Source organism: Carassius auratus, chromosome 5, assembly GCF_003368295.1.
Source record: "Carassius auratus strain Wakin chromosome 5, ASM336829v1, whole genome shotgun sequence".
Classification (NCBI taxonomy): domain Eukaryota; kingdom Metazoa; phylum Chordata; class Actinopteri; order Cypriniformes; family Cyprinidae; genus Carassius; species Carassius auratus.
In genome coordinates this window covers 17,297,654-17,323,443 of record NC_039247.1, presented here as the reverse complement: position 1 = coordinate 17,323,443, position 25,790 = coordinate 17,297,654, and the positions used below count along the sequence as shown (strand labels likewise).

Here is a 25,790-nt window from a genome sequence, read left to right as displayed (position 1 = left end):
GTCTAATATATCAGAAATGTGCATTTGCTGTCAATTCCAGTAGAGGGAGACATTGTACTGTTGACCTGTAATAAAGTGGCCTGATGAAATAAGGGTTTCAGAAGAGAGACGGCCACAAGACAATGTCATTTTAGTACTTTATCATCAAGTTATTGGCTACTATCTTTATTATACTATGGCTACTATAGTTATCTGTCATTCTATATGTGACTTCATAAAAAGACACATATTAGACCTACGACATAAGTTTATTACATAAAGGCAAGTCAAAGATATTTCATCCACAAATTGCAAACATACATTATATACAAAGTACAATTATTTCTGACAAAAACTTTTAATTGATACATATATAACTTCATGTCACGAAGTAAACTTGGAATTTCCTAAACACGGCTATTCTTAAATAGATAAAATGGCAAGTATAAAAGTACAGACCAAATCCAAATCTAGGAATATGTGTTTAAAAAAACTTGTTGAAAGTCTGTGTTTCAGCCTCTGCTGGGGTTTTGATGGAGGACAAAATATTTAAACCCCAAAGGCTGGGCAGCATACACATGGTTCAAATATAAAGCTCATTGTCAGGCAACATTGGCCACATCTTGGAATTATAAATTACTGATTATAAAAAATAAAGAGAGACAAAAAAGTTGACTTAAGCTTTAAACCATTCAAAGGAGGAAGAATACAAAGATATATCCATATATTATAAAATTCAACATTTATATGAGAATAACAATATTTTTGAAGGCAACTCCATAGCCACTTTCCAGTTGATGTCTAGCTCTGATATTACGCTGGTGATTTCAGGCAGAAGAATACTGTTAAATACATTCAAGGTGAGTACACACTTGAGGTCTTTAATGGACTGACTCTTAGCTAGCAAGTCCATTTTTATTATAATCTAAAAGCCAAGGAGAAAGACATAACCAAGGAGAAGTTTGCAAAAGTGCTCAGTATAATTGCCTACTATCCACTAGTTGAGGTCTGAAGGAAATTTTCAGTCTTTTAGCTGTATATTTGGTTTCTAGCTGATGAAAATTGTAGGCATGGCAGAATCTGAAAAATAGCAGCTCAGGCAGGGTGGGGTAGAAGCTCTAATCAAATATGCCCTTTCCTTGTAGGACTGGGTGAAGTCTTCCTCCCCAGACGAGGCGTACCCTGTGAACAGATGACAGACATAAAAGGTATGATTACTGTATCCATCCAGCCGCCCCACAAGGATGCGCTGTTTTCTTTCAAATCAAAGCATAAATAGAGGTAGAAACAGCACATGCTTGTGGCAGCTGACACAGAAGAGCTTAGTATAGGCAGTTTGAGTGATGCGGAGAGACACAGAAGAGACTGTTGACAAAGGAATTGTTGAATAAAGTTGTTATTTTTGTTCTAGTAGTGTACAAAAAGTATTCTAGTCAGTCAACGGGACAGTCACAAGCCTCCCGGTTTTCATCCAAAATATCTTAAATTGTGCTCTGAAGACGAACGAAGGTTTAACAGGTTTGGAACGACATGGGGGTAAGTGATTAATGACAAAATTTTCATTTTGGGGTGGAGTATCCCTTTAAGATTAATTATGTTTATATTTTTTAAATACAGTCTTTTGATTTCATCTAATGATTTAAAATATGCCTGACTAGATTTTTGTTTGTTTGTTTGTTTTAAGAACTATTGTAAAGCTTTATTAATCTTTTATGGTTTTGATGCGGAAAACCCCTTTTCGCCTTTGACCCATTTTATCTCAACTTGATGAATGAACTTGAAATGAAAAACATAAAAAAAAAAAAAAAACTTCTTATAAAAATGAATAAAACATTTCTGAAAAATACAAAATCTGAATATTTAACACAGTGTACAAACAGATAGATAAAATGAATGTACTGTGTATCAGCTGAAAGTGAAATGTGATCACTCACTGGTGATTGAGCTTTGGAGAAGTTCATATGGGCATACAGCAGCACTGCTATGTCCTTATGACCTGCTTCCAGAGCAACAGACAGGGCATTGCTCTCATCCTAGGGACAGGAAATCAAACACCTCATTAGCCTTACTTGCTTTCTGATAACATTAACAGTATCCACTATGAGAAATGAGTCAAACACATTACATAAATATACTTCATGTTCATCAAATGTATTTGGTGGATTATCTAAGTTAAATTGAGACTCTGCTCACTCACATTATCGCTGAGTGTGGGGTTGCAGCCCGGCTGAGCCAGCAGCAGCTTTACTATCTCAACATGGCCGTGTTCACTAGCGCACATAAGTGCGGTCGAGCCCTCATCATCCTGGATGTTGATATCTGCACCGCAGGCGAGCAGAGCCTTCACCATGTCCATTCTGCCATGACTGACTGCCAGCATCAGCCCCGTCTGACCAGCCTGGACTCACAGGGTCAATCAGATCAGTTTAGAGACTTAAAGTATCGGACTACTGCCTGAAAAGCTATTCATCTAGTTTAATGCTAATTTATATTAGGTATACTATTGTTGATTGCCTATTGTTCTTGTTTGATACATTAACTAATGTTAATCTGGAATCTTGGAACTACTGTTTAAAAGATTTTTTTAAATTAATTTATCCAGCAAGAACAAAAATTTTTTTTTTAATTGATCAAATGTGAGAGTATACAAATGTATACATTTAAAATAATTGCTGTTCTTTTTGACTTTCTATTTATCAAAGAATCCTGAAAAAAACACATTAGAATATTTTCTGAAGGATCATGTGACACTGAATATGAAAATTAAGCTTCTCCATTAAAAGAATAAATTACATTTTACAATATATTAAAATAGACACAAACAGTTCTTTTAAATGGGATTTTACAATGTTACTGTTTTTACTTCGTGTTTAATCAAATAAATGCAGCCTTGGGAAGCATAAGAGACTTATTTCATAAACATTTAAAAACCTTACTAACTCCAAACTTCTGAACAGTAGTGCAAGTAGAAATTAACCTATTCATCTTTATTTTATTTTATATTTTTTGAACTTTTTAATTGTTAATTGTGAGTTCATGATACCTAATTTATTTAATGGTAAAGAAATGGTCATAAGCTACTGTCAGGTTTTGCCATTACTGAATCTTCAATATATGAACAAATATTTACTAAGAATAAATATATACTTTTCATGTGTTAAAGCAATGCTCAAGTGCTTCACTTACACTAACCTGGCTGGCTTTTGCATTGACATCTCCTTTGCTGAACAGCTCTTCAACCACCCTCATGTCCTTCGGGGCCTCCACGGCAGCGAGCGCTGCTAGCATGATGGGAGTATAGCCCGCTTTATTCTGCTGATTGACATTGCAGGCATCTGTGATGAAACAGAGAGAACAAGGGAATCAGAGAGACCACTGAGCCCACACTCGTAGTAAATGCATTTGGAAGGTGGCCGTCTGTTGTTTGAACTTCAGAGAGGGGACATGCAGGTTATTCAGACGGAGAGTCATGGGTTGTAGAAGAAGAGAAGGACCAAAGCAGGGATTCAGTGACTGGCAATGGGGCAAAGGCAAAGACAACTGAGACAATGGGGTCCGCACCAAAAGAGTCAGATAGTAGAGGAGCAGAAAGGCATAGGGATGAAGGGCTTATATTTTATTATAGTTTTTTTTTTTGATCTGATCACATCGGATAATGTGACATGCTTATAGGTCCCCAGCAACATCAATATGCGCATACACATTTGTCCATCACCACTGTGCTAAAGAGCTGGTTGTAAGAAATGTGGAAATGTTGAATGCAAGTCAAATATTCACCAGCATCCAGCAGCTTCTTCACAATGTGGAAGTTGGAATGGGATACACTGTAATGGAGGGCAGTGTTGCCATTGCCATCTGCCATGTTTACGATGTGCTGCAGCAGAGCAGGGGAGACGCCTCTGAAAGCATTCAGGTAGTCCTCCACCATCTCCGCTACGGCAGTCTTCTGACTGGACACTCGGAACCACTCGTGCTGCACCGTGTTCACACATGACCTCTGGAATGACACAAAATGATAAATATGATCAAGATCAGTATGTATTCTAGAAGATTTACACATAAATTGTGCTATTTGTTTAGTAACACTCCCTGCCTATAACATGGAAGGAACCTTAAACTCAAAACGTAAAATTTGTAAAGAGAAGCAAAACAAAGAGAAACATCCAGGATCTTGTTACATAATGATCCTAATTAGTCTAAATTACATTCAATTATCAGATGCAGCTTTTCAGAAATTCAGGACAAATGCAGCTTTGATTTAACAGTAGCCCAGTCAGCACACAGCTGGGCCTGGGTCAGCAGAAACAAGTGTTGATCCAACATTCCTTTACACACACAAAGGAGCCAATATCCTTCCCATTTCAGGTAAAGCACAGCTTATAGGAGTAGTTCACTTCCAAAATCGCTGCAAAAGTACCGACCCAGTGTTTACAAAGTGAACATGCAAAAAAGGTCAAATGCAAAAAAAAAAAAAAGGGTTAAACAGAGAGGTAGGACAATTTAGGTTGATTAGAAAATGAGACGTGGGTCAACTGTCAAGAACCGGAAAAAAACAGTTCACACAGAGCTAGACAAGATGAGCGTTTGAGGTTTAAATGTATAGAATTTGAAATATTTTTTTAGAAAATAACCGATCGTCTTGCTAGATAAGACCCTTCTTCCTCGGCTGGGATCATTTAGAGCCCTTTGAAGCTGTATTTAAACTGCATTTCAGAAGTTCAAACTCAGTGGCACCATAAAAGTCCGTTATATGGAGAGAAATCCTAAAATGTTTTGCTCAAAAAACTATTTCTTTACGACTGAAGAAAGAAAAACATGAACATCTTAGATGACAAAGGGGTGAGTACATTAACAGTACATTTTTGTTCCGAAAGTGAACTACTCCTTTAATGAAACATCCAAGGGCCTGATTAACTAATTTAAATAGTATGGTTAAAATAGTACCGTCAGGATTTACTGTCAGATGTGTTGTAAGAGCATGAACACCATTATTTTTGCACCTGACCTTATTGACCTTATTATTACTGATTTTCACCATTATTTATCACTCTTCTTGTTAGAGGGTGTTGGACATTATGGAAATGATCTGGCTGCGTCTGTGTTCTTTCATTTCCGCATTGTCAGTAAATCACCTGCAGAAATTTCCACTCGCATTAGCGCTTTTTTTGGAATTGCGCACTCAAGCTTATTTGTCCTCTTTAGTAAATCTGGCCCTAAAACGCCAATTTGCTTTGAAATCACTTGTTTGTTTGGCATGACTGCTAACTAGGGAAGAACCATTAAAAGCATTAAGGAAATAGAGGATTTCACCAAATAATTTTAATCATCTGGAAGCACAGATATGTGTGTGTTTGTGTGTGTGTAGACTGAGGGTTTGACACAGCTAAAACTTACCAAATCTTTACTAGATAAAGTCTTGGGGTCGTTGAGGTGGGATTTCAGCACGTTGCATGCAGAGAGCATCTTCTCATTCAACTCATACCTGGGAAGAACAAAAATAAATATATATCAGTTTCCTCCGAGGAGGCGAGAGAGGCAGTGTCTCCTCAAAGTTGATTGAGAAAATGGTCAATACTACAGAAAGTTAAATGATGCAAATGTTACTTAATACGACATAAAAGTATAAAATCACTTGTTTTTATGAAGTAACACTGTCCAACAGTGACAACCGCAGGTTAAGTTACAGCGGAGGCTTGCCTCCCTTCATCCCTTTCACTTAAAACAGAGACCCCTTAGTGTGCCGTGGGTCTATATGGGGGAGATAGAGAATGAATGGGGGAAAGTCACATGAGAGAAAATCATCATTGTGATATGATTGGATATGACTAGTTATGCTCAGCTGTGATTGGTTCATGCAATAAATCCCATCTCTTGTGTTCTTGCGTGTTCTGTGTTTGTGAATCAGTCTGAATGAATAATATAATGGTGCTAATGGGAAGAAAAGTTTTAAAAATAAGTCAACTCACACACTTAGATGTAACCACATTTTTACGTGAAAATAAGACTTAAATGGGCTGAAAACTTGATCTGTGGGAGTTTTTAGTGAGTAATCAGCTTGGTTAAATTTGAAGTAAATCTCAGAGTCTGTGACCAATAATTACAGAGCTTTTTTTTGACCGATGATCCAAAACAATCAAAAGATAGTTAAAAGTTAATTATTAAAAAGAATAGCTGAACAATGAAATATCTGACCCTGGATTGAGATTTATATATCATTCGAAAGCTGAATAAATAAGATTTCCTTTGATTTATTGTTTGTTATGGATTTAATAAATAGAATACTGTATTTATTACATTACAATGTAAAAATATAAAAAACGTTTTTTTCCTGATAGTTAAACATAGCTTACACTAAGAAAATATGACTGACTATATATATATATATATAGAGAGAGGTCTGACCAGCATCGGTCAAAGAACCCTGCATATAAACAAGTTTTTGGATCACAAGTGGAAACCAGTCTTGGGTAGGTCAGGGGATTCTGGAATCCAGATACTATCCGGATATAAAATAATATTAATTTCAGGTGAAAAGAGGACTTCTTTAAGATTATGAAGGGTAGTACTTTAGTACTCTTTCTCATAACTCATGTCAGGCTTTGCATGCAGGATTCTTACCTGATATGATTATACAGATCTGAGGTTTTATTCATGCCTCCAAACAGTCTACTTTTAACTTTTAAAAATTGCAGAAATAACAAATACCTTACATTCCCTTTCAGATACAAGAGACTCTTGAACTATGAATCACTTGTTGCATCTGGATCTTAGAGTAACTGGCAATACTTGCCTCTGCCTTTTGTCTAGGCCTAAATCTTCAGTGTCTCTGTCTTCATCCACTGCTTCATTATTTCTGAATTCTTCTTTCCTCCTCTCTCTCACATTCACCATTTTTGTTTCGTCTTTGTCCTCTTCTTCATCCTCTGACCCAGAGGAGCTGCTCTCTTCTGAGCTGGAATCGTCACTCGATGTCGTCTCATAACTAGACATTGAAAGCACAGATTTTGCACATAGTTGAATGATTGCATATTTACATGCATTCTGGAATACTTGACTGAGTGTTCAACTGCTGACACTGATTTTGTAAAATGACTGTTTATTTCATAGTTCTTCAAGGCAACATACAATTGCTACTTTCATGTGTCATATAACTCAGTGCTCTCTTTAGTTAGAATACCTTACTGTTTTTACATAAAAAAAGTAAGCTAGTTCAGTAAAAATTAACAATTAAATAGATAAGCTAAATAGTCCATAGAAAAAAGTATATTATTATAAAAAGTATATATTATATATTGTAATATAGATGCAGCTTATTATAAACTACAACCAAAATAATAAAATAATTTAAACCCAGATTTTCAAACTAATATTTCATGGTATTGGGTTAACAAGTTTGGCACTGGAAAGCATCAGGGTTTTTTTGGGTGGGGGGGTCAATAATGACCAGCTGACTATATCCCTTACGACCAACATCAGCTGAGAGAGAAGAGACTTCTTCCATAATAAAGGTCTCTTCTCCTCATATTGAGAGAGCGAACCTACCCTCCATTTACACCAACAAACTGCAAGTTCTTTTTTGTGCCATTAGGTCCCTGATGACCGTCTTTCTTCATGATGGACTTCAGGGTGTTCTGACTGCCTGATAGAAAAAAAGATGCAGACAATCAATTAGTTTTAGATCACTGAAGTGGAGCCAAAATATTTACGTTTTAAATGAAATATTATTCAAGGTATAAACAGTGGTCATGCATATTTTTAAAAAGCTTTTTAAAGTAATATTTTTTCTCCACCACAAATGCTGAGAAAAATGTTGACAACCTACCAAAAAGCTGACGAACTGATTTATTATGATATACAGTATTATTGCCGTTATGGGAAATAAACAAGCTGTATTTACATTAGCCAGCAACATCTAATCAAGACCATAAGCTGGAGCTGGCTACATTTCCAAATCTGACAGACATGGTACAATGTCCAACCCTTGTTGTCATTTTCAAGAGAAGAAAGAATAATCAAGCACTGATAGTTTAAAATAAAGTTTTAGGTGGGGAAAAAAAACTGTGTGAAGCAAAAGAAACACATCCCACAGCCTAAAGCTATGGCAAACATGTTAAGTGCAGGCTTTGCTCTGCCAAATAATGAAGAGGATCGCCGCCCCTCTCCACAAAGTCTGAAAAAAGAACAGTTCTGAGAACTGACAGAACATGCCCTTCACATGGACACACTCCCTCTGTCTGTGTCTTCAACATTGTATGCAGTGAAGGTACTCATTAAACAAGTTTGCTTTATTTTGACAGGTGAGAGGGAACTATGCGTCTTGAATCTGTTACATGCTCTCCTGAGACAGTCAACACAAGGGTTGTTTCATCGAAAAAGCCATCCATCAAGGGAAGTTCAACATGAAGAAGTGGCTTCTTATAGCACGTCAAATCAACACACAAAATTTCAACTACAACTGACTGTGACTGCATTAAAAAAGATATATATTTCAGCTGTATAAAAGCAAACAACTTGCAAACTGATTGTTTTAATGAAAAATTAAAAAAACAATAAATATATATATGAATTGTTGGATGCCACCGATAGAGGCCTTGCTATAGCTAATCAACTATGGTTTTTATAGGTATGATACTGTACATAATTATTCACTCTCCAATTATACCTCCAAGACATTATAATATAGCTCCTGCCAAAACAAAGTAGCTTGAAAAAGCACAACTTAAGATTACATACATTTAGAATGGTGCATTTTCTGATTCTCTTAAAGTTTAAGATAATATATGCCATGATTTTAGTATGAGTCTGAATTCTAGTCTCTAGATATTCTTCTTAATATCAGATGGTCTTTCATTGCAATGAGCCAAAGGTAGTAATGTAATAAAAACATTTCTGCAGAAGACTGTCTGATGTTGAGAATACCTGAGCACATATCCTGCTTTATCTAAGAGCTGAATCAGCTGACAGCACACATGGACAAACAGCAGGATCTTGGCAGCAAGAACTTTAAATCAACACAATGACTGTCAACTACAACTGACTGTATCTGCAAAAATATATGTACCATTTCATATTATACATCTCTCTTGTTTAGTGACAGAAATGGGCATACCATGCAACGCTGTGGACATCTGCTGGTCCATGCGGCTTTTCTGTGTTGCTGTACCATGTTCATGTGCATCATTAATACAAACATTTTCTATCTGTGTGACCTCTGCCCGGCTCAAACTATTCGAGTGGGAACGAACTGCACCGACCATCTGTGTTTCTGGATAAATAGGATGAGAAGAGACAGAAAAAGAAAAAACGCTGACATGAAGTACAATAATTGATTTCTTTAAAACAACATTTATTTATACCTCAGCACAATCAAATCTTAAAATTAAAGTAAAATGATTATTTTTTGTTTTAATGTTATTTTATTGATCCATGTGATAAGGAACAACAATATCAGGAAACTGTTTTGTTGTTTGTATCTTGAAAATCTGAAATTCATCCTTGCAGAGCTTAAAATATATTTTTTTAACATGAATGGCCAAAACAACTAAACGAAAAAAAAAAAAAAAAAAAAACTTCCAGTTGTATAAAAGCAACTGATAAAGCTAAAGGCCTAAAAAAAAAAATACACAGCAGCAGACAAAAATAATACTACATTTTTGTATAGTAGCTGCTTATATTTAGACTTGTGGGATGCCACCTATTGTGGCCTTGCAAATCAGACTTTGGACAACATGCAACCAGAATAGTGTACTTACACATTCTCTCAAAGATTAAGATAGTATGTGCAATGATTATGGTATGAATTTTTTCCATAATTTAAAAGAACACAGCAGACATGGAAACAATAAAATCTTGGCAGCACTTTTGACTGACCATTGGCCATAATCCTCTGGTTTGCATGTAAAAAAGAAAAAACTTTCTCTATTCCCTTTCTGAAACTTTCTGGATCAACTGTTATTTTCTGTATAACTTCAGAGCATTCCATAAAGACTTGTGCTTAAAGCCTGGTATTTCTAAAGAAAAGATGACACAGAAATATGAAACCACTGAACTAAGAACTTCTAGATTCTTCTGATTTTAAATCTTCCTGGAAATAATACTTAATTATACTTTAGACGCTCCCTGAGTCTGGTCCTACAGAAAGAGAATGTCTTTACACAAATCTTCTTTCCATTACATAACACTGAGGACCTATGAATCAGCATCAGCAAAGACAACAACAACTAGCCAGTTAGCACAAGCTGCTGCCTTCCAAAAGAGATGAGATCATTGTTGAATTATATCCAAAGCCCCCATGTTTTTTTCAGGGTCATAGTAAACTATGCCCTGTCAAATCGTGTCAGGGATCATTACAGACGCAAATGCACCATGTACCCTTTTGTCTCATCCCTATTCCTCACTATAATCAGCAGGAAAATGAGGCCAGAGTTTAAACATATCAACTTGGAGCACAAAAATGCTTTATGCTAATGGTATTTCTCTTCTTCTTCATGTATGTTCTTTGGTTCATTCAGTTTTGATTCATGTGAAATATTGCACATATGGTAATTATAACAAATATTTCACAACAATTCATTTATACTGACTAGAACTAGACCAGATTAATGAGGTCTTTGTAACAAAAAAAAAAATCAGCAGTGGTCTCACAAAAACATTGAGCATGTAGGATAAATCAAACTGCAACTAACCTTTCACAGTGTGGTCTGTGTCCTCCTTCTGCCTCAGAAGATCCATATTGGAGAGTTCCTCACTACTTCCATACTTCATAACCGAATTGATGGATGATAAAGTAGTAACCAGCTCACTGTTGATGGAGCTAAACTGAGATTGTTGAGGTGGGCCGAATGCATCTGCCAGCTCACTGTAGTTCTGAGCAAGCAACATCTGCTGTTCCTGCAAAAGCTTCTGCACTCTCTCTATGTAGTGATCAAGTCCAACATCTGCCCCAGTCTGTGAGTGGATGGGTCCTGCTGATAGGATTGATCCCACAGGAAAACTCTCAACTTGGATTGGGGTCGGAGACTGAGAAGGGCCACATGCAATGTTCCTCGTCTTCTGACCGACTAAAAAGTTCTCATGTATGTCTGTGAGGCCAACCCCAATCTCTTTGGTTTTGTAAAATGGCGACTTGTCATGCGTACCTTCTTCAGATGCTGTAGTACCTATTGAAACTGAGCGAGTTTTTAATGTGGCCAGCACATCTTTTACAAGACCATCACCAATGGCAATTGTTCGAGTCTCCACTGGTACGGTGCTAACTTGTTTGTCTTTTGAGTATGGCATTGTACTGGTACAGGAATCCGTAAGAACTACCTTGTCTGTATTGGTTAACTTGCCTATTGTCTCAGTTTCTGTGTTTGTGTACTGTGAGGCACACATGGGTAAGACCATGACTCCAAAGTCAGTTCTCTGAACTTCATCTGTTGCTGTGCTCTGGGTTGCCATCTCCTTGATGGGTCTGACCATTACATCCACTGAACCATCTCCACATCCAATAGACCTGAACTCCTTAACTTGCTCAGCCTGGATTTTGCAAAGTCCTAAACCTTCGGCCGTTAATTCAGTGTTGATCCCCATTTCATATAGACTTAATTCCATTCCCACACCCTGGCTGCACATCACAAACTGCCTCCCAACACACTGATCCTTAACCACAACACGTTCTTGTACAACCCACTGCTCCATTGGCAACTCCGGACCCACTGAAACATGCCATGCCTCTGGTCTGCAAATAATGCCAACTGAATTCATTTGTTGGATATGATTTGTGCTTGCATTGCTAAATTCAACATGGTTGCCCACACCTTGGCTCTGTGTGGACACTCTGGCCTCCACTGAAGTGCTGTACATCTCGGGCCTTGCCATCATACACTTGTCTGCCTTTTTTCTTGATCCAGCCTCTTGAAGCTGAAGCTTTAGCTTTCCCATTTCCATTTGGTGGGTGGTCTCCTTAAGTTGAACCTCCAGTCTGTAGATCTTTTCTTTCAGGGCTTCAATGGTCTGGTGTTGCATCTCCATTTCAGCTTCTACTTCACTACTCAAACCTAGCATGGCTTCAGTCACACCAACTCCTGTGCTCCTCAACTCCTGCTCTGTTCCCACAGCCACATCTCTGTTTTTCCCAGGTGACCTCCGATATACAACCACATTGTTCATGTTCTCATCAGCTCCGACACCAATGGACTTGCTCTCACGCCTACACCACTGGACGTTTTGGTTTGTTCTTTCCTCTGTTTGGTGTAAGCTGTGCTTCCTTTTCTCCCCATTATCCTGCAGGTTCCTCTCCAAAGCCTCCACTTCAGCTGTCAGTTGCCTGAACTCTTGTAGCCTTTGACTGTTCGGCTCAGTGTTCTCCATCTCCTCAATGTGGAGTTCAGAGCCTATCCTGAGCTGGGTCAGTGGCTCATACTGGTCAGCACTGCCAACACTATAGGAGCGCTTCCTGAAGCCTTCACCTACACTTTGCCCCGCTACCTTGGAGTTCTTCATCTGGGACACTAGTTGCCTTTTTTCTTCTTGCAAGACTGAGATCTTGACTTGAAGGATTGGGATGGTCTTCACCTGCTCCTCCAGCTCTTTTAGTCTCTTCAGAGCCACTACCATCTGTTCTCGGATGTGCTGGAGGTGCAGGGGACTAACATTGGTCACTGGAGTGGCCATGCCTGAGCTGAGGGGACTGTGGCGGATCGAACTGCCCATAGAGGATGTGAAGTAGGGGTTGTACTCGCCATTGCCTTGATGTCCATTATGTTGAAAAGAACGTGAGCTGGGTGAAACCTGGCTTGGTCCATAGGAGCCACTGTAAGAGGACAGGGAACTGGAAGAACCCATTCCTCCAAAACTGGCTAGTCGCCGACGAGGTGGCTCATTGACTGTAGGATGTATCAGGAGCCGTTCCTGTTCCAGTCGCCTTCGGGTCTCCATCAGTGTTTTCTCCACCTGTGGGTTATGGCGAAGAAGGCGGGGAGAAGGTGGAAGCAGCAGCTGCTTTGTCTCAGGGACGTTCACAAAGGCTTGGGGAGCTTCATGGACTTGGGCAGTATGGCCAGGGGGGGCTACCTGGTTCTGAGGCATAAAGTAGACGGGCAACTGTTTGCTCTCATCGCTGTTAGAGGAGGATAAGGAGTCTGTTGAAGTCCACTCAGCCTGGCCACTGCAGCTGCTCTGAGGAGGAGGCACAGACTTGAACACTTTTAGCTTCCTTTGGATGTTTAGCTTCTTGATGGTGTTGCCCCTCTCAATGTCATCCACATACTTAAGAAAGTCCAGGTCTAGCTGATAACCATACGGGGTTTCCAAACAGTACGGGTCCTTCTCATCATTATCTTTTTCTGAAAAAAAACAATAAAAAGTTAAATTAGTTGAACAAGTTATCTAATCACTCTACAATTTATTCTATTATTTCTTTAAAATATCCAAAACAATGTCAGAGAAGAAAATGTACAATCAGTCCTTAAAATATATTACATTTTTCAAAGCTTTGTAGCACCATAAACTTTTTTGAGATTCCAAAGATCCCAAAATAATTACTTTAAGTCAAAGTAATAAAATAACAACAACAAATGAATAGATTAAAACAGCCAGCTAGTCTAAAAACTTAAAAATAAATAAATTCTCTTTTTGACAGAATGGTTTTACAGTCCCTGTTACATTAAGACCTTACAGTTGGTAACACCAAATGAATGATTAAAACAGCCAGCTAGTCTAAAAACTTAAAAATAAATAAATTCTATTTTGGACAGAATGGTTCTATAGTCCCAGTTACATTAAGACCTAAACAGTACGTACAGTAGGTCTCTTACCAAAAATGCCGCGTTTCCACCGAAATTACCCGGAACATTTGTACCAGGAACTTTTTCCCCAGGAACTTTTTTCCCCCCAGACCTGTTGCTTTCTGCGTTTCCACCTCGGTGTAAAGTACCAGGAAGATTAGGCAAATAGACTGGTGATGTAGGTCTGCGCGCGTTTCTCAATACAAAGTACGCAGATTTTGGACATGCATCCTCGATAGTTCAGACTTTGTGCATTCGACTCGGGAGTGTGATGTCCGCGATGACGCAAATCCAGTGATTCTGCAAAGAGCAGGGTACTTGATAACTTCAGTCAGCTGACCATGGCTACTGCAATTTTCCTCTCTGTATATTTACAATAAAACGAAATAGAATATCAAATACCACTGCCTCCTTTTGTTTTTCATTTAAACATAATAACAGCTGCAGAAATGTACTTAGTTCAGGGATGTGTGTATATATACAGCCATTACAATGAAACAAAATATTATATAAATTTGCCTTGTATTTTCATTTGAACATATAGACAAATTGAATACAGACCAAAGAAAACCTGTTAGATTTACCCAAAACTAATGATATTTTATGTTTAACATAAAATGGGCGAGATGGGCGAAACAAATAAACAACAGATTTGAGTTTTAAACAACTACATTCTCACCTGAAATACTTTTAAAATTACATTTCATGACACAATAACAGTAATATTTTGAAAATTATCCGAATAAATGGTGGTTGAACTCAACCAATGCTGCGTGAACTCAACCAATCAGAGTGTTTATAGCCCAAGTCGAAAGTTCCAGAACTTTGAAAAAGTACCACCTCACCAGCAGGGACTTTCTGAGGGGCATTTTTTTTTTACCCGGAACTTTGTTTAGTTCCTGGTTCCTGCGGTGGAAACACGGCAAGTACCAGGCCAAAGTCCTTGGTTCCTGGGTGAAGTTCCTGAGGTGGAAACGCGGCAATATTGTCACTCCTGTGGTTGCAAGCCCCAAGGTGTGATAACGGTGTAATCACAACTGTCATACCCAGTAATCATAACAGTGTCAGTCATTACAACACCCCTTTACATCTACACCATACATTATTTTTTACATCGTAAGATTTTTCCAAGAGGAAAACATTTACTAACAGAAACTGAACTTTCCATCTATCCATTTGCAACACCAGATTGTAAAAATGTATTCTACACAACTTCATGTCAAAACAAACTCCATTTGTTTGCTGAGCATTTGCAAGGGGAGGGTAACTGGGGGTGGTGTTAAGAGAAAACAAGGAGAGGAAATATTTATTTCTACCCAAAGATCAAAGATTTGGTCCAATGCAACTTGCAATACCTTAAACATGTACTCACTCACTACCATGTAGACAAGAAATGCTTTCACAGAGAGGCAAAAACGTTAATGGTTTCTTTTCAGCTAGAAGCCAATGAATATCCATCAGCAGAGCTTATATCACAGTCCAAATTCCTCACCAGATAGAGAATTCCTCCTGTCATTTAGACAGATTATCTCTCTAGATGCCAGCACACTTTTTGATGATTTAGAGTACAGACACAGTAGATTAAGAGCATTCAACAAACCATTAAACACATTTTCTTTGAACATTTTAAGGAAATATGTAAAATGCAAGAAAGCTTACTAGACCATGTAACACTGCCTTTCCGTGTCCATTATAACGACTTAACTGAAAGGGGTTTTGAGAAGGTTAAGGCAACCTAATCCGTCATTGTTCAAGCATCACTTACCCCAAGTCAAACAGCAGTCCTCATGCAGCGGCGCCTGATCCTTTACAAGTCGTAATAGAGTTTTGTAACATGAACAAGCTGCAGGCTGCCTCTCCTCACTCACTGAGCACTTTCTCAACCTTCACTCCATAAGGGGAAAAAAATTCTGCTACTGGTGTAAACTTAGCCTAGCTCAGCAAAGCCTGTGATAGGCTAAATGCCTCCACCAATCCTGCAGTACTTGCACGGTTTCATCTGTCGTGCCTCTTTCAAAGTGCTCCTTAAACACTTTGTAACCCCTTCAAACAGTGGTCCTTTCTAAGCACTCTTCCCAGGCATGTCTTTGTCATCAAGGATCCTAAACTCAGCAGACACATAGGCCTAATACAAGGTTAATTTAAGCTTTTGCTGCTCCTTAATGTGAACTATGTTCAAAATACCAATATATTGTGACATAGAAATTTCAATAAATTTAATTACAATAAAATTTGCACAAATTACAATGTTAGCAGAAACAACTAAATATTTTTAAATTCTCCAACTAAACTAAAAAGCTTAAATCCTTAACCACGCAACAATAATTCAACATCACTGACAAAACCTCTTTTACTGTAATGACACTGCAACGATTGCTAGCTTGTTCAACACACCGGCTAGCTTTGCTGACTACAGCAGGAGCACAAAAGCAATGTCATGGAGAGGGAGACAGGCTTGTCTGGTACGAGGAACAGACACTTGGGCAGCTGAGTGCTGACCTCACTGGGGAGGAGGGGGATTGTAAACTGGAACACTAAAGGGGCAAGCGAGAAGCAAGGGGGAACAAATGAAAGCAGTGTGAGAAGCGGCTCCAAGAATAATCCACCCACACTCTCTTTCAGCGGTCTAGAATTACACTACCCACCATCAGACACAAAAACAGCCTTGAGGATGTTCAGATCAAAATAGTTTATGCTACAGGCAACGTACTGAAGCAAACTTACTCTGTGTTGGAAAGCACTTTGAACGGTACGAGCTAAGCTGGTCTAAAGTTCAACAACCATCTGGCAGCAAGTAAAAAATAATAATAATAATAATAATAATAAAAAAAGCCAAACTTAGACAGTACTTCCAGAATATATCAAAGACAAATAATCACACTCCACCTGTGTGAATTTAAAATGTGTGGTAGTGCACTCCTGTATTGAGTGCAAAATGAGCAGAAAGAGACTCCATGTAAATAGTGTTTCTAAGTGGTGTGGAATACTGCGAAATCTACAGGAAGCTTTATTGTTCAAACAATAATGACAGATGATTATGTCGATTTGAAGAAAAAAATATTAAGTATATTCAGCCCACATTAGGAGTGATTTAATGACTGTCAAATCTGTCTAGACCATTTAAAAAATTCAAAAATTTCATCTGATTTGGTAGAGGGGAAAATGGTTTGAATATGGAAATATTTCTAAAATGTGAAACAAGGGGTAGCCTTATTCTTCTTTTATCAGTGGTGGCCGTCAGGGCCAGTAGGGCCTTCTCTGCTTGCCCTATAAAAAATAAAATTATGTAAACAATGTTTTTATTAGCAACGTTAAATATACGTTTTTGGTGGGGTTCTCCTGCTAAAATTCACATTTCGGGAGCTAAACTGAGGTTGCTTCAACCAGCAGACATGATAAACAACCCACGGCAACATTGTTAAAATAGCATAATTTGGCAACACTGCATCCATCATTTAGTTGGGAATTCATAAGCCGCTGAGCGATCAGCATTACATTGTCACCAGACAACATGCTGCCTTGCAAAAATTGGTCACACTTTATTGTAAGGTCCGGTTCTCAGTATTAACTAACTATTAATGATCACCTTTCCCCCAATAAACTCTTAATGACTGCTTATTAATAGTTAGTAAGGTAGTTGTTAAGTTTAGGTATTTGGTAGGATTAAGAATATAGATTATGGTCATGCCAAAAATATGCTTTAGAAGTACTAATAAACAGCCAACTAGTTAATAGTGGGAATAGGTCCCTATACTAAAGAGTTACCCAAAAGTTTTAACAAAACTCTTATCTAAAATCTCTAGTTAATTTTTTTTTTTTTTTTTTGGACCTCTTTTAGGTTCTGCCTGTTACACTAGTGGTCTTATTCCAATACAACACTCATGAGAGTATTCATTATCAGTTACAAACCCCTGAGGACAATGTTTTCAGTCCTCGTGTAACACAAAGAAATCACAGTGGATCTCTCACAGAGTTCAGGAGGATCAACTTGGGCACGGACCTGCTGAATATTAGCAATGAAAATAAACGTCTATTTGAATGTCAAGCCTTTCAGTCCAGATTGTCAGGAATGGCCTTCACCCAAGTTATCTTTGACTGAAGGAAAACATTAACATTTGAATTTGTTTTTACCTAAACATGTAGGAAAATTTTAATTTTAATATCATTATAAGGTAGGTAAATAAAGACCATATAAAGACCATCATGAAAAGATCATTATGAACAATGGCTTTTTGTCATTGAAGCTATAAATAGATGAAAATATACAAGGAAAATATGACTAATTACAGTTCATTATGTAAATACTATGATAAAAGAATCATGTAAGCCCGAGTTGGAACTTGTGAGCATGGATATTTTGGTCATCTTTGAAACATGCACCTGGAACATGTCGATGTCTTTCAGAAGGCATTTCAGGCAAGAGCACTGCAAAAACTAAAAGCCACACCAGTGGCTTTAAACAGTCCAGTACATTAACAATGCAAGTTACAACATTACCTACTGCACTGGTGCTATAGAATAGGACTGATATTTCCTGGTGGATACAAAAAGAAACTTGTACAAGACCCTCAGATTAAAACATTCAAAAATGATCTTTAACATAAAATAATTACTAACAGAGTATCCTGAAGAAAAAAAAACAACACCACAAAACACAGTTGACATGCATTCAGTGATTCAGTAACTACAACAATTAATCTGTGTTACTTAATGCTGATTCCTTCAGTCTACCTTTAGATGCCTACAGCACTGAATATAATAAGTTTTTCTCACTTACTGGGACAGGAGTTTGACAAGTAGTACTGTAGCAGGCTAGCACTACTAGTCTGAGCATTTTGAGCATTCTGAGAGTCTTTTCTCAAACACACACATACACAAACACACACAGAAGAGAAAACAGAGCCCCTTTTTCTCCCTCCGGCCTGGTATTTCCTGACACGGCCCATGGAAACCACGTCATCCTCCCAGTTTAATTATCCCAGAAAACCAAGTCATTTTCAGGACCACACTAACAAACACACAGAGTCATTAAGCAAGGACAACAACAATGCTGGAACAGATACAGAAGCTTCTCTAAGAACAGTCCTGCCATGAAATAACACAGCGAAACCAGAGAAAAGTGAACCAATTCAGTATTGAGCACTCAATATTAACTAAACCTGGAGTACATCCCAGACTAAAGCTAATTCAGCCAATATTAATAGTATAACTGAACCAAGAATATCAGAAGGAAAGGTGGTAAATTAAATGCAGAGAACTTTTATTTTTATACAGCAATTTGCTTTGAAAAATTGTACCCTGTAGTTCTGAATAAAAACTTGACTTTACCGACAGTCACTACACAAACTATAAAGATGTTTAAATGTTAATGAGGAACCAGATCACTTGTATGAGATGACCATTGTAACTCAACAGTAATCAAGTGGCCGTAATACTAGTGTCCAATGATTTAGCACGTCCATTAGCCTTTCACTGCTGACATGCTAATCAGCTAGCACTCTAGACTTCATAATGGCACAGCTTGGCAGCCTGGTTCAAGACCAAGTGCTCTGGCTTTAGTTTGCTGTGACAACACAAAATCTGCTTTAGGCTGTTACTGACCTGAATTTCATTGTGTAAACATCAAAAGTGAGGAATCAGTGACACAGACAACCAAAATGGCCAAAGAAAAAGAAAGAAGCTATACTGTGTTAGTTTCATTAAGATGACGCTAATCTACAACAAAAACATGCCTGCTTGACATTTAAAGTATCTTAAAAATTATCTTTTGTCAACACAAGCTTACTAAATGGCCAAAAAGGAGCAAAACCCATTAAATCAATAATTTCTACTGAATCACAAAATATAAAGTTATTGACATAACAGTTCTTATTATGTTGTTGCTCTTTCACTTTATTGTCAGGAGGAATGCAGAGTGGAATGTGTTGATGTTGTGGTTGTGGTTGTGTGCTCCGAGCACGACAAGGCTGACAACCAATATTTCACAGCATGATGCGAGTCACACTTCTGTACGGTGTTAGACCTGCAGGACTTGTATCCTTACACAATGCCCAATAATCAGAAAAGTCTTTAAACATACAGTACATTCTAAACATGAAATTAATGTGATAACAGAATACATAGACAGAAACCATGACATAAATCATACAATAGATTCAGTCTCTCAAAACACAAAAGCATCTATTGTTCATATAGCCATGTATTTATATTAAAGTTCATATACGTTCAAATGCTCACCTAAGTCTTCACTTGATTAAAGCTGAAGTGTGTTCATTTTTTTATGGTAAAGAGGTTATATGACGTTGCTAAGAAGAACATTATTTTGTGTTATTTGGTGGGCTGCATTTATGTGGTTTAAGGTAAAAAAAAAAAAAACGACAATCTCTAACAGTTACTCCTTATCCTTCACATATGAAAGCTTACTTACTGGGAGTCAGAAGCACCACATAAGCGAAATTATTGACATTTAAAAAAACAGATTTATGGCGCTGAATATATAATCATAATGCAACAGAATAATAATGTAAGAAGGGCCAACAAACTTCTAAATGACAACAAACTTTTAATTTTAAAGAATATTTAGATCACTGAAATTATCAAAATATTTGATACCTTAAACTTGAATAAATAGTAAATAAACATTTAACAAAAAGTGCAATGTAACAAATCCAAAAAAACAAAAATGCACAAAGAACTTGTATGGACATTTTTCTGTTTGCAGATTTTTCCCAGACCTTCTTTTCTCTGTATATTAAAGGTGCACACTGTTGCTGAAAAACACAATTACTTCTTAGCATTTAGATGACCGTATGCACAAAGGCACAGATCCATAAACAAGATCATATCTGTAGATGAAACTTTTTTTTGTGTAGAAGCATTTTTTTTTTTTTACATTTGAACTACCATCTCATGATTACATGTTATGTACGTGAAGGTGCAAAAGACACAGGTGCATGTAGAATGTAAAAAAACATGTTGATATTAATTTTTAAGGGAATATAATGGGCGAGATATTGCATCACCAAAAATTATTAAGGTCATGTACAGATATGGCATGATAAGTCGATATATTTATTATTGCAACAGGCCTAACTCTAACAGGAAATTGTCCTTCTCCTCCGCAAAATTTCGTTGCACACATCATTTGGGTTGAACTTTTCCAGAACAGTGCTGTAAATACAACTTAACCACTTATTTCTAGTTATGCCTTTTGGAAGGCCAAACAAAGAAGCTTAGCTTTCATAAAGAATATCTCTTTGGATTTGAGACTTTAGTCTTTGTAACTTTACAGATCTTCTGTATGCACCAAGAGCTTGTAACACTCCATAGAGGAAGGACAAATTGAAATCGCATCATTTGACCACTTTGAAAAAACTTTCTCTATTTCCTTAGTTTTTTTTTTTTTGAGCATTGCAAGCAGCCCAACAATCAACAAAGAACAACTGGCTCAAATAATGGTGTGATTTTGGAGTGGGACTGTTTAGAAGATGTCGGGACAGTGTTTTGGAAACCTGTTTGACATCAATTACTATTTTGCAGTTCCATTTGGTGACTTTAGCGGTGTCAAAAATACACACACTTCAGTTTTAACTGAGAATAATTGTAGGTAAACACTCTGATGATTCGTTAGTGAACAGATCATTAGACAATCAGACCAATTAAAAGGGAGGTGTATTACCTGAGGCATTGCCGTTAACGTGCATGGTTTGGGCCATTGCTGCAGACACTCAGAGCCTGAATGCACTCATGCAAATGTCATGCATCAAATCAGCTTGCCATGCAACCTGCAAACTGGACAAAACAAAGCACAAAATATCAGACGCAATTGCACATGCATGATCCACAAAAACAAATACACAAACACACACTCTGAAAAACAAGGGGAAGTTTGTGAAACAACTTATAGGCTTGGATCTGATATAGGTGAGGCCTAAGCTTAATGACGCACCTTAATGCTGCAATTTTGTACTTGTGTGCATGACCTTACAGGCAGTTTAACCAAAACATGAGATTCATTGAGGTCATTTAATATTTAACAACAAACAGAACATTAACCTTCAAAGGGTGGGCATATAGAAATAACCTTGTGACAAAACCTTGTGACAAATCCTAGTTGAAATGTTTGTTAACTCAAAAAGTAGAATCGTGTCATCATTTTCTCATTAAAATTTCAGGCTCACACAAAGCTATCGTGTAATTGCAAAATACTTTGTACGTGAGCACTAGCATGTTATATGATGCTTCTGATGATGTTTTTTGTCATTTAGAGCTTAACAGCACAAGTCCTCTTTAGATTTCATTCATTTGTAAAAGAGTGGATAGGTTGTCCTTCAAAAATCCACCATTTGCATTCCACGTAAAAACAACATGAGGGCAAATAAATTATGACATATTTTGATAACTTTTAGGTGAACTACTAATTGTATAACTTTTTTCCATTTGAGTTGCCCCAGACAAAGCTACTGTAGCTTTATGGCCAAAAGTTTGCACACTCAATCACCTTATCAGAGCTCTAAAATGAAACCGCACTCATTCTAAATTATCACTGGGACCAACTTCAAAAACAATAAGCCCAAATAAAGATCAAAAAAGAGGGGCAAAAAATCTGCATCCATCTCAAACATAATGAATCAAATTAATATTGATTCATATTGATTCTGGTGCCATACTTGATTTTGTGTGAAGGAGAAGCTGTTTGAGCATCAGTAAATGTCAAAAACGAAGTGTATAACTCTGTCTTGCTGAATTCAGCATTCAATATGAGCCTCAAATCAAAAACAATTAAGATACTAAAGACAGCAGAGCTGTGAAGGAACAGCAGATACAGTGGTGGGTCTCATAAACCCCTAGTGGAAGAACGGCAGGAAGAAGGACCAGTGGGAGGTCTGCAATGTTCTCTGAAGAACACAGACTTGGGAAGCTAGTAAAAACTATGATTGGACCAGTCCTGAGTATTGTGAAATACAGGATGTGTTATGGAATTTCCTCTAACTCGCACAAAAAAAAAAAAAACACAAACTCACAAATTACAACTACAACAAAAACAACATGTCTTTTTTTTTTTTTTTTGGCAGAAATGCAGCATGGCCATAGTTCACATCCAAACTGAGGCTACCACTTAGAAGTGTTGTGCAATGTCTTTTTCAAAAGATACCCGAGCAAAATGAGGTTGATGTCTGTGAAGTTTCGATATTTGTTTGAATAGAAGACATAGGACAAACTTTTACTTTTCACCATTAACAAGCACAGGAAAAGAGCTCAACAATAAGTCACATCAGTCTGCAAACAATATGACATGTTCAACACTCTGTATACAGTTTAGTTTTAAGAAAGACAATCACTCAGTCTCACGATGCAAAAATGTACCAATTTAATTTGATGAAAATATGCACATGTGCAAACCCAGAGTGTTTGACCACTTAAAAATCTCACTTTTGAGAAAGGTGCATGCATGCCGATGTGACATTAGACTAAAAAGTATGCCTACCTAGCTTAGTCATTCTTAAGCTTCTTCAACATTTAGTCACAGGAAATGGTCTTACTACAGCCTTGGAGTGACCTAGAAGCCAAAATGTCTATGCAACATACAGTGTGTATTACAGCTTAGATTAGCTAACTTGCTCAGATCTCAGAGGTCCTATAAGAGGAGAGGATGTATCCATCCGTGTTGAACAGATCAGTGACCAGACCTTAAAACACGGGACCCTCTGTGTAAAGGTAGATGTCATCTAATCAAACACCCTTACAATGTTAAGTCCTCTGTTGGCAAAATGGCATCAACAAGGTTGCTTGTTAATAGCAAACAGGGTCAGCCCAGCACAGACTGACGTGTAACCGCAGGTAGATTATTCTGAGAGCTTCAAGAAACAGAAAGGCGTGTTTTATCATTTTCATTCACTGTTACTCCCTATCCTCAAATTCCTTTAGGCAAAGTCTGTACTTAAATATTACAATAAGCGTGACTCTCTTTGAAAAGAAAAATTACAGAAGAGATGCAAGTCAACTGCCACTGAATTTATAACGGTCTACTGCTTACAGCAAGGACAGATGATGTTCTCATACTTGTTCCAGATATGTCAGTGAGAGCCATTAACTCGGTGAAAGATAGAGAAAACGCTGACTCAAAGACTGACAACTCCTGAAAAACATACCACTGATAAATTAAGACAAGAAAAGCAATGCTGATGAGAAAGGAAAGCGGTTTAATCAAATTGGAAACCTTTTATAAACCTGCACAGCTACACAATTAAAATATTCAGTGTTCTGGCTACTAGGAAAGAGGATACAAAGACTTGTTGCTATCTATAACTTATGTTAGACAGTTTCATAAATAGCGACAAGAGGGAAAGAGACAAACTTTCTTACACAAGAAGTGTGACATGCTTGTGGGAGGTATTGCACACCTCCTGAGGAGAGGGCAGGGAAGCACGACGAGGGAGTCATCTGAAACAACACTATAGCTAGAGAGCATTTAAACATGGAGTGCAGCTCCATACAAAGCTCTGCCAAACACACAAACATATTCTACTGTTGGAGACAGATCTAAAATGGGAGTGGTAAGGTGTATTGCTTTAGAAAAATACTCCAACACACCTAATTTCCCTGTCACTTATAATTTAACTGTTCTTTCGATCACACCTTCCACAGAATTCATTGTAAATGGATAATTTAAAAATGTATTAATTGTTCGCGTTGTTTCTGTACATGTATGATTTACTTCTGTGGAACACAAAAAGAAATTTAGAGGAATGCAGACGATTTTTAAAACAAATGTAGCCTTGGTGAGCAAAACTGACTTTAAATAAATATATAGATCTTACACCAATCTTATTAACTATATGTGTGAAGGATATGACTGCTACATTGGAGGGGTAGATAATCAGTTTCTCATACAAAGCTGTCATATGGCGTCAGTAGTCTTGAAACATAGTGGAGTCATATGAGCTACTTATATTCTGCTTTTTATCCATAGAGGATTTTGATAGGCTACAGTAATTGTATGAATTTTTTTAATCTATAGAGGATTTTGAAAGGCTACAGTCACTGTATGATTTCTTTTTTCTCTTTTTCCCATAGAGCACAAGTGATACAGAGTGAGTTAATGGCAGATTTTGTGTTTCCTTTAACGCCATCCAATAAGCTTTTCAAACTAACCACATTCTAAACCTGAGACCACCTATGGAGCCTCATGCTGTTCTCACAAAAATTAAAATAATGGGTCAAAGTAACATGAGCTTTATGTCCTTAGGGGAGGAGGTGCATCTGAGAGGCCACAAGGCCATCTCGGATATTGCTGTTGTAGTTTGAGGTGGAGCTGCAGGTGTGTCCATTGACAATTTTTAGCAATGGGCTTCTGACATTCATAATCTTGACATAACCTGAATGCTCAAGGTGAAACGATTTAGATGGCCAAATCATTTTATGATCAAACCAACCAAGATAAGTAAAACTTCACAATGCTACTTCCTCCTGAAAGTGTAAGCCAGAAACACACTCACATGCACAAACTCCCTTTTGATCTTGCACAACAACAAAAAAATAAAATAAAATAAAAATAGAGGGAAAAAAAGAGCAATACAATCATAAGCACCATTTTCCAAACACTTTACATCAGCCTGTCATTTGAAGACAAGAGTTGGAGAACAATAGGGGATTTGTCAGCAGCAACTTGACCATGAAAGCAGCCAGCTGAATTTCATCATGGCGCTGAGCTTTGAATAAGCCAGAACTAAAGAACTTCAGAAAAGAGAGGGCCAGAACATACCTGTGCATTCGTGTTAGCTTCTGGCAGGGGGGCCAAAGGTCTGACCCAGGCTCAAATGCCCCCAACCATTACTTACAACAACCATGCTGATCCCCTTTCTTCCAAATCCAGCTTCAAACCTTATAATTATCTTGACAGGCACGAGGGAGCATTTTTATTCTGCCTTTGAGTTTCAGCCTAAGCAATGTGAAACTCAAAGAAAGCATCTTTCCATGCATAGTCAGACAAACACTTAATAAAGCTGCAATATGTGATTTTTGTAATTGACCACAAGAGGG

General features: G+C 37.6%; 1 protein-coding gene across 7 annotated transcripts in view; it reads right to left on the bottom strand.

Moving 5' to 3' along the window:
* Positions 1 to 229: 229 nt before the first annotated feature.
* Positions 230 to 25,790, bottom strand: part of LOC113078960 (KN motif and ankyrin repeat domain-containing protein 1-like) — a 53,003-nt gene continuing 27,442 nt past the window's right edge. The window contains exons 3-13 of one of the 7 annotated variants that reach the window (XM_026251189.1): positions 21,427 to 21,539; positions 10,665 to 13,307; positions 9,089 to 9,244; positions 7,522 to 7,618; positions 6,770 to 6,961; positions 5,374 to 5,461; positions 3,757 to 3,976; positions 3,166 to 3,314; positions 2,177 to 2,377; positions 1,914 to 2,012; positions 230 to 1,161 (exon numbers count right to left, since the gene is read on the bottom strand). In XM_026251189.1, coding sequence (XP_026106974.1) covers positions 1,102 to 1,161; positions 1,914 to 2,012; positions 2,177 to 2,377; positions 3,166 to 3,314; positions 3,757 to 3,976; positions 5,374 to 5,461; positions 6,770 to 6,961; positions 7,522 to 7,618; positions 9,089 to 9,244; positions 10,665 to 13,307; positions 21,427 to 21,463 — 3,942 coding nt within the window. In that variant the 5' untranslated portion in view covers positions 21,464 to 21,539 and the 3' untranslated portion in view covers positions 230 to 1,101. Of the gene's footprint in view, positions 1,162 to 1,913; positions 2,013 to 2,176; positions 2,378 to 3,165; positions 3,315 to 3,756; positions 3,977 to 5,373; positions 5,462 to 6,769; positions 6,962 to 7,521; positions 7,619 to 9,088; positions 9,245 to 10,664; positions 13,308 to 15,513; positions 15,689 to 18,525; positions 18,593 to 21,426; positions 21,540 to 25,790 lie in introns of those variants that run through there. The other 6 variants (XM_026251191.1, XM_026251199.1, XM_026251193.1 and 3 more) reach the window with 6 other exon arrangements.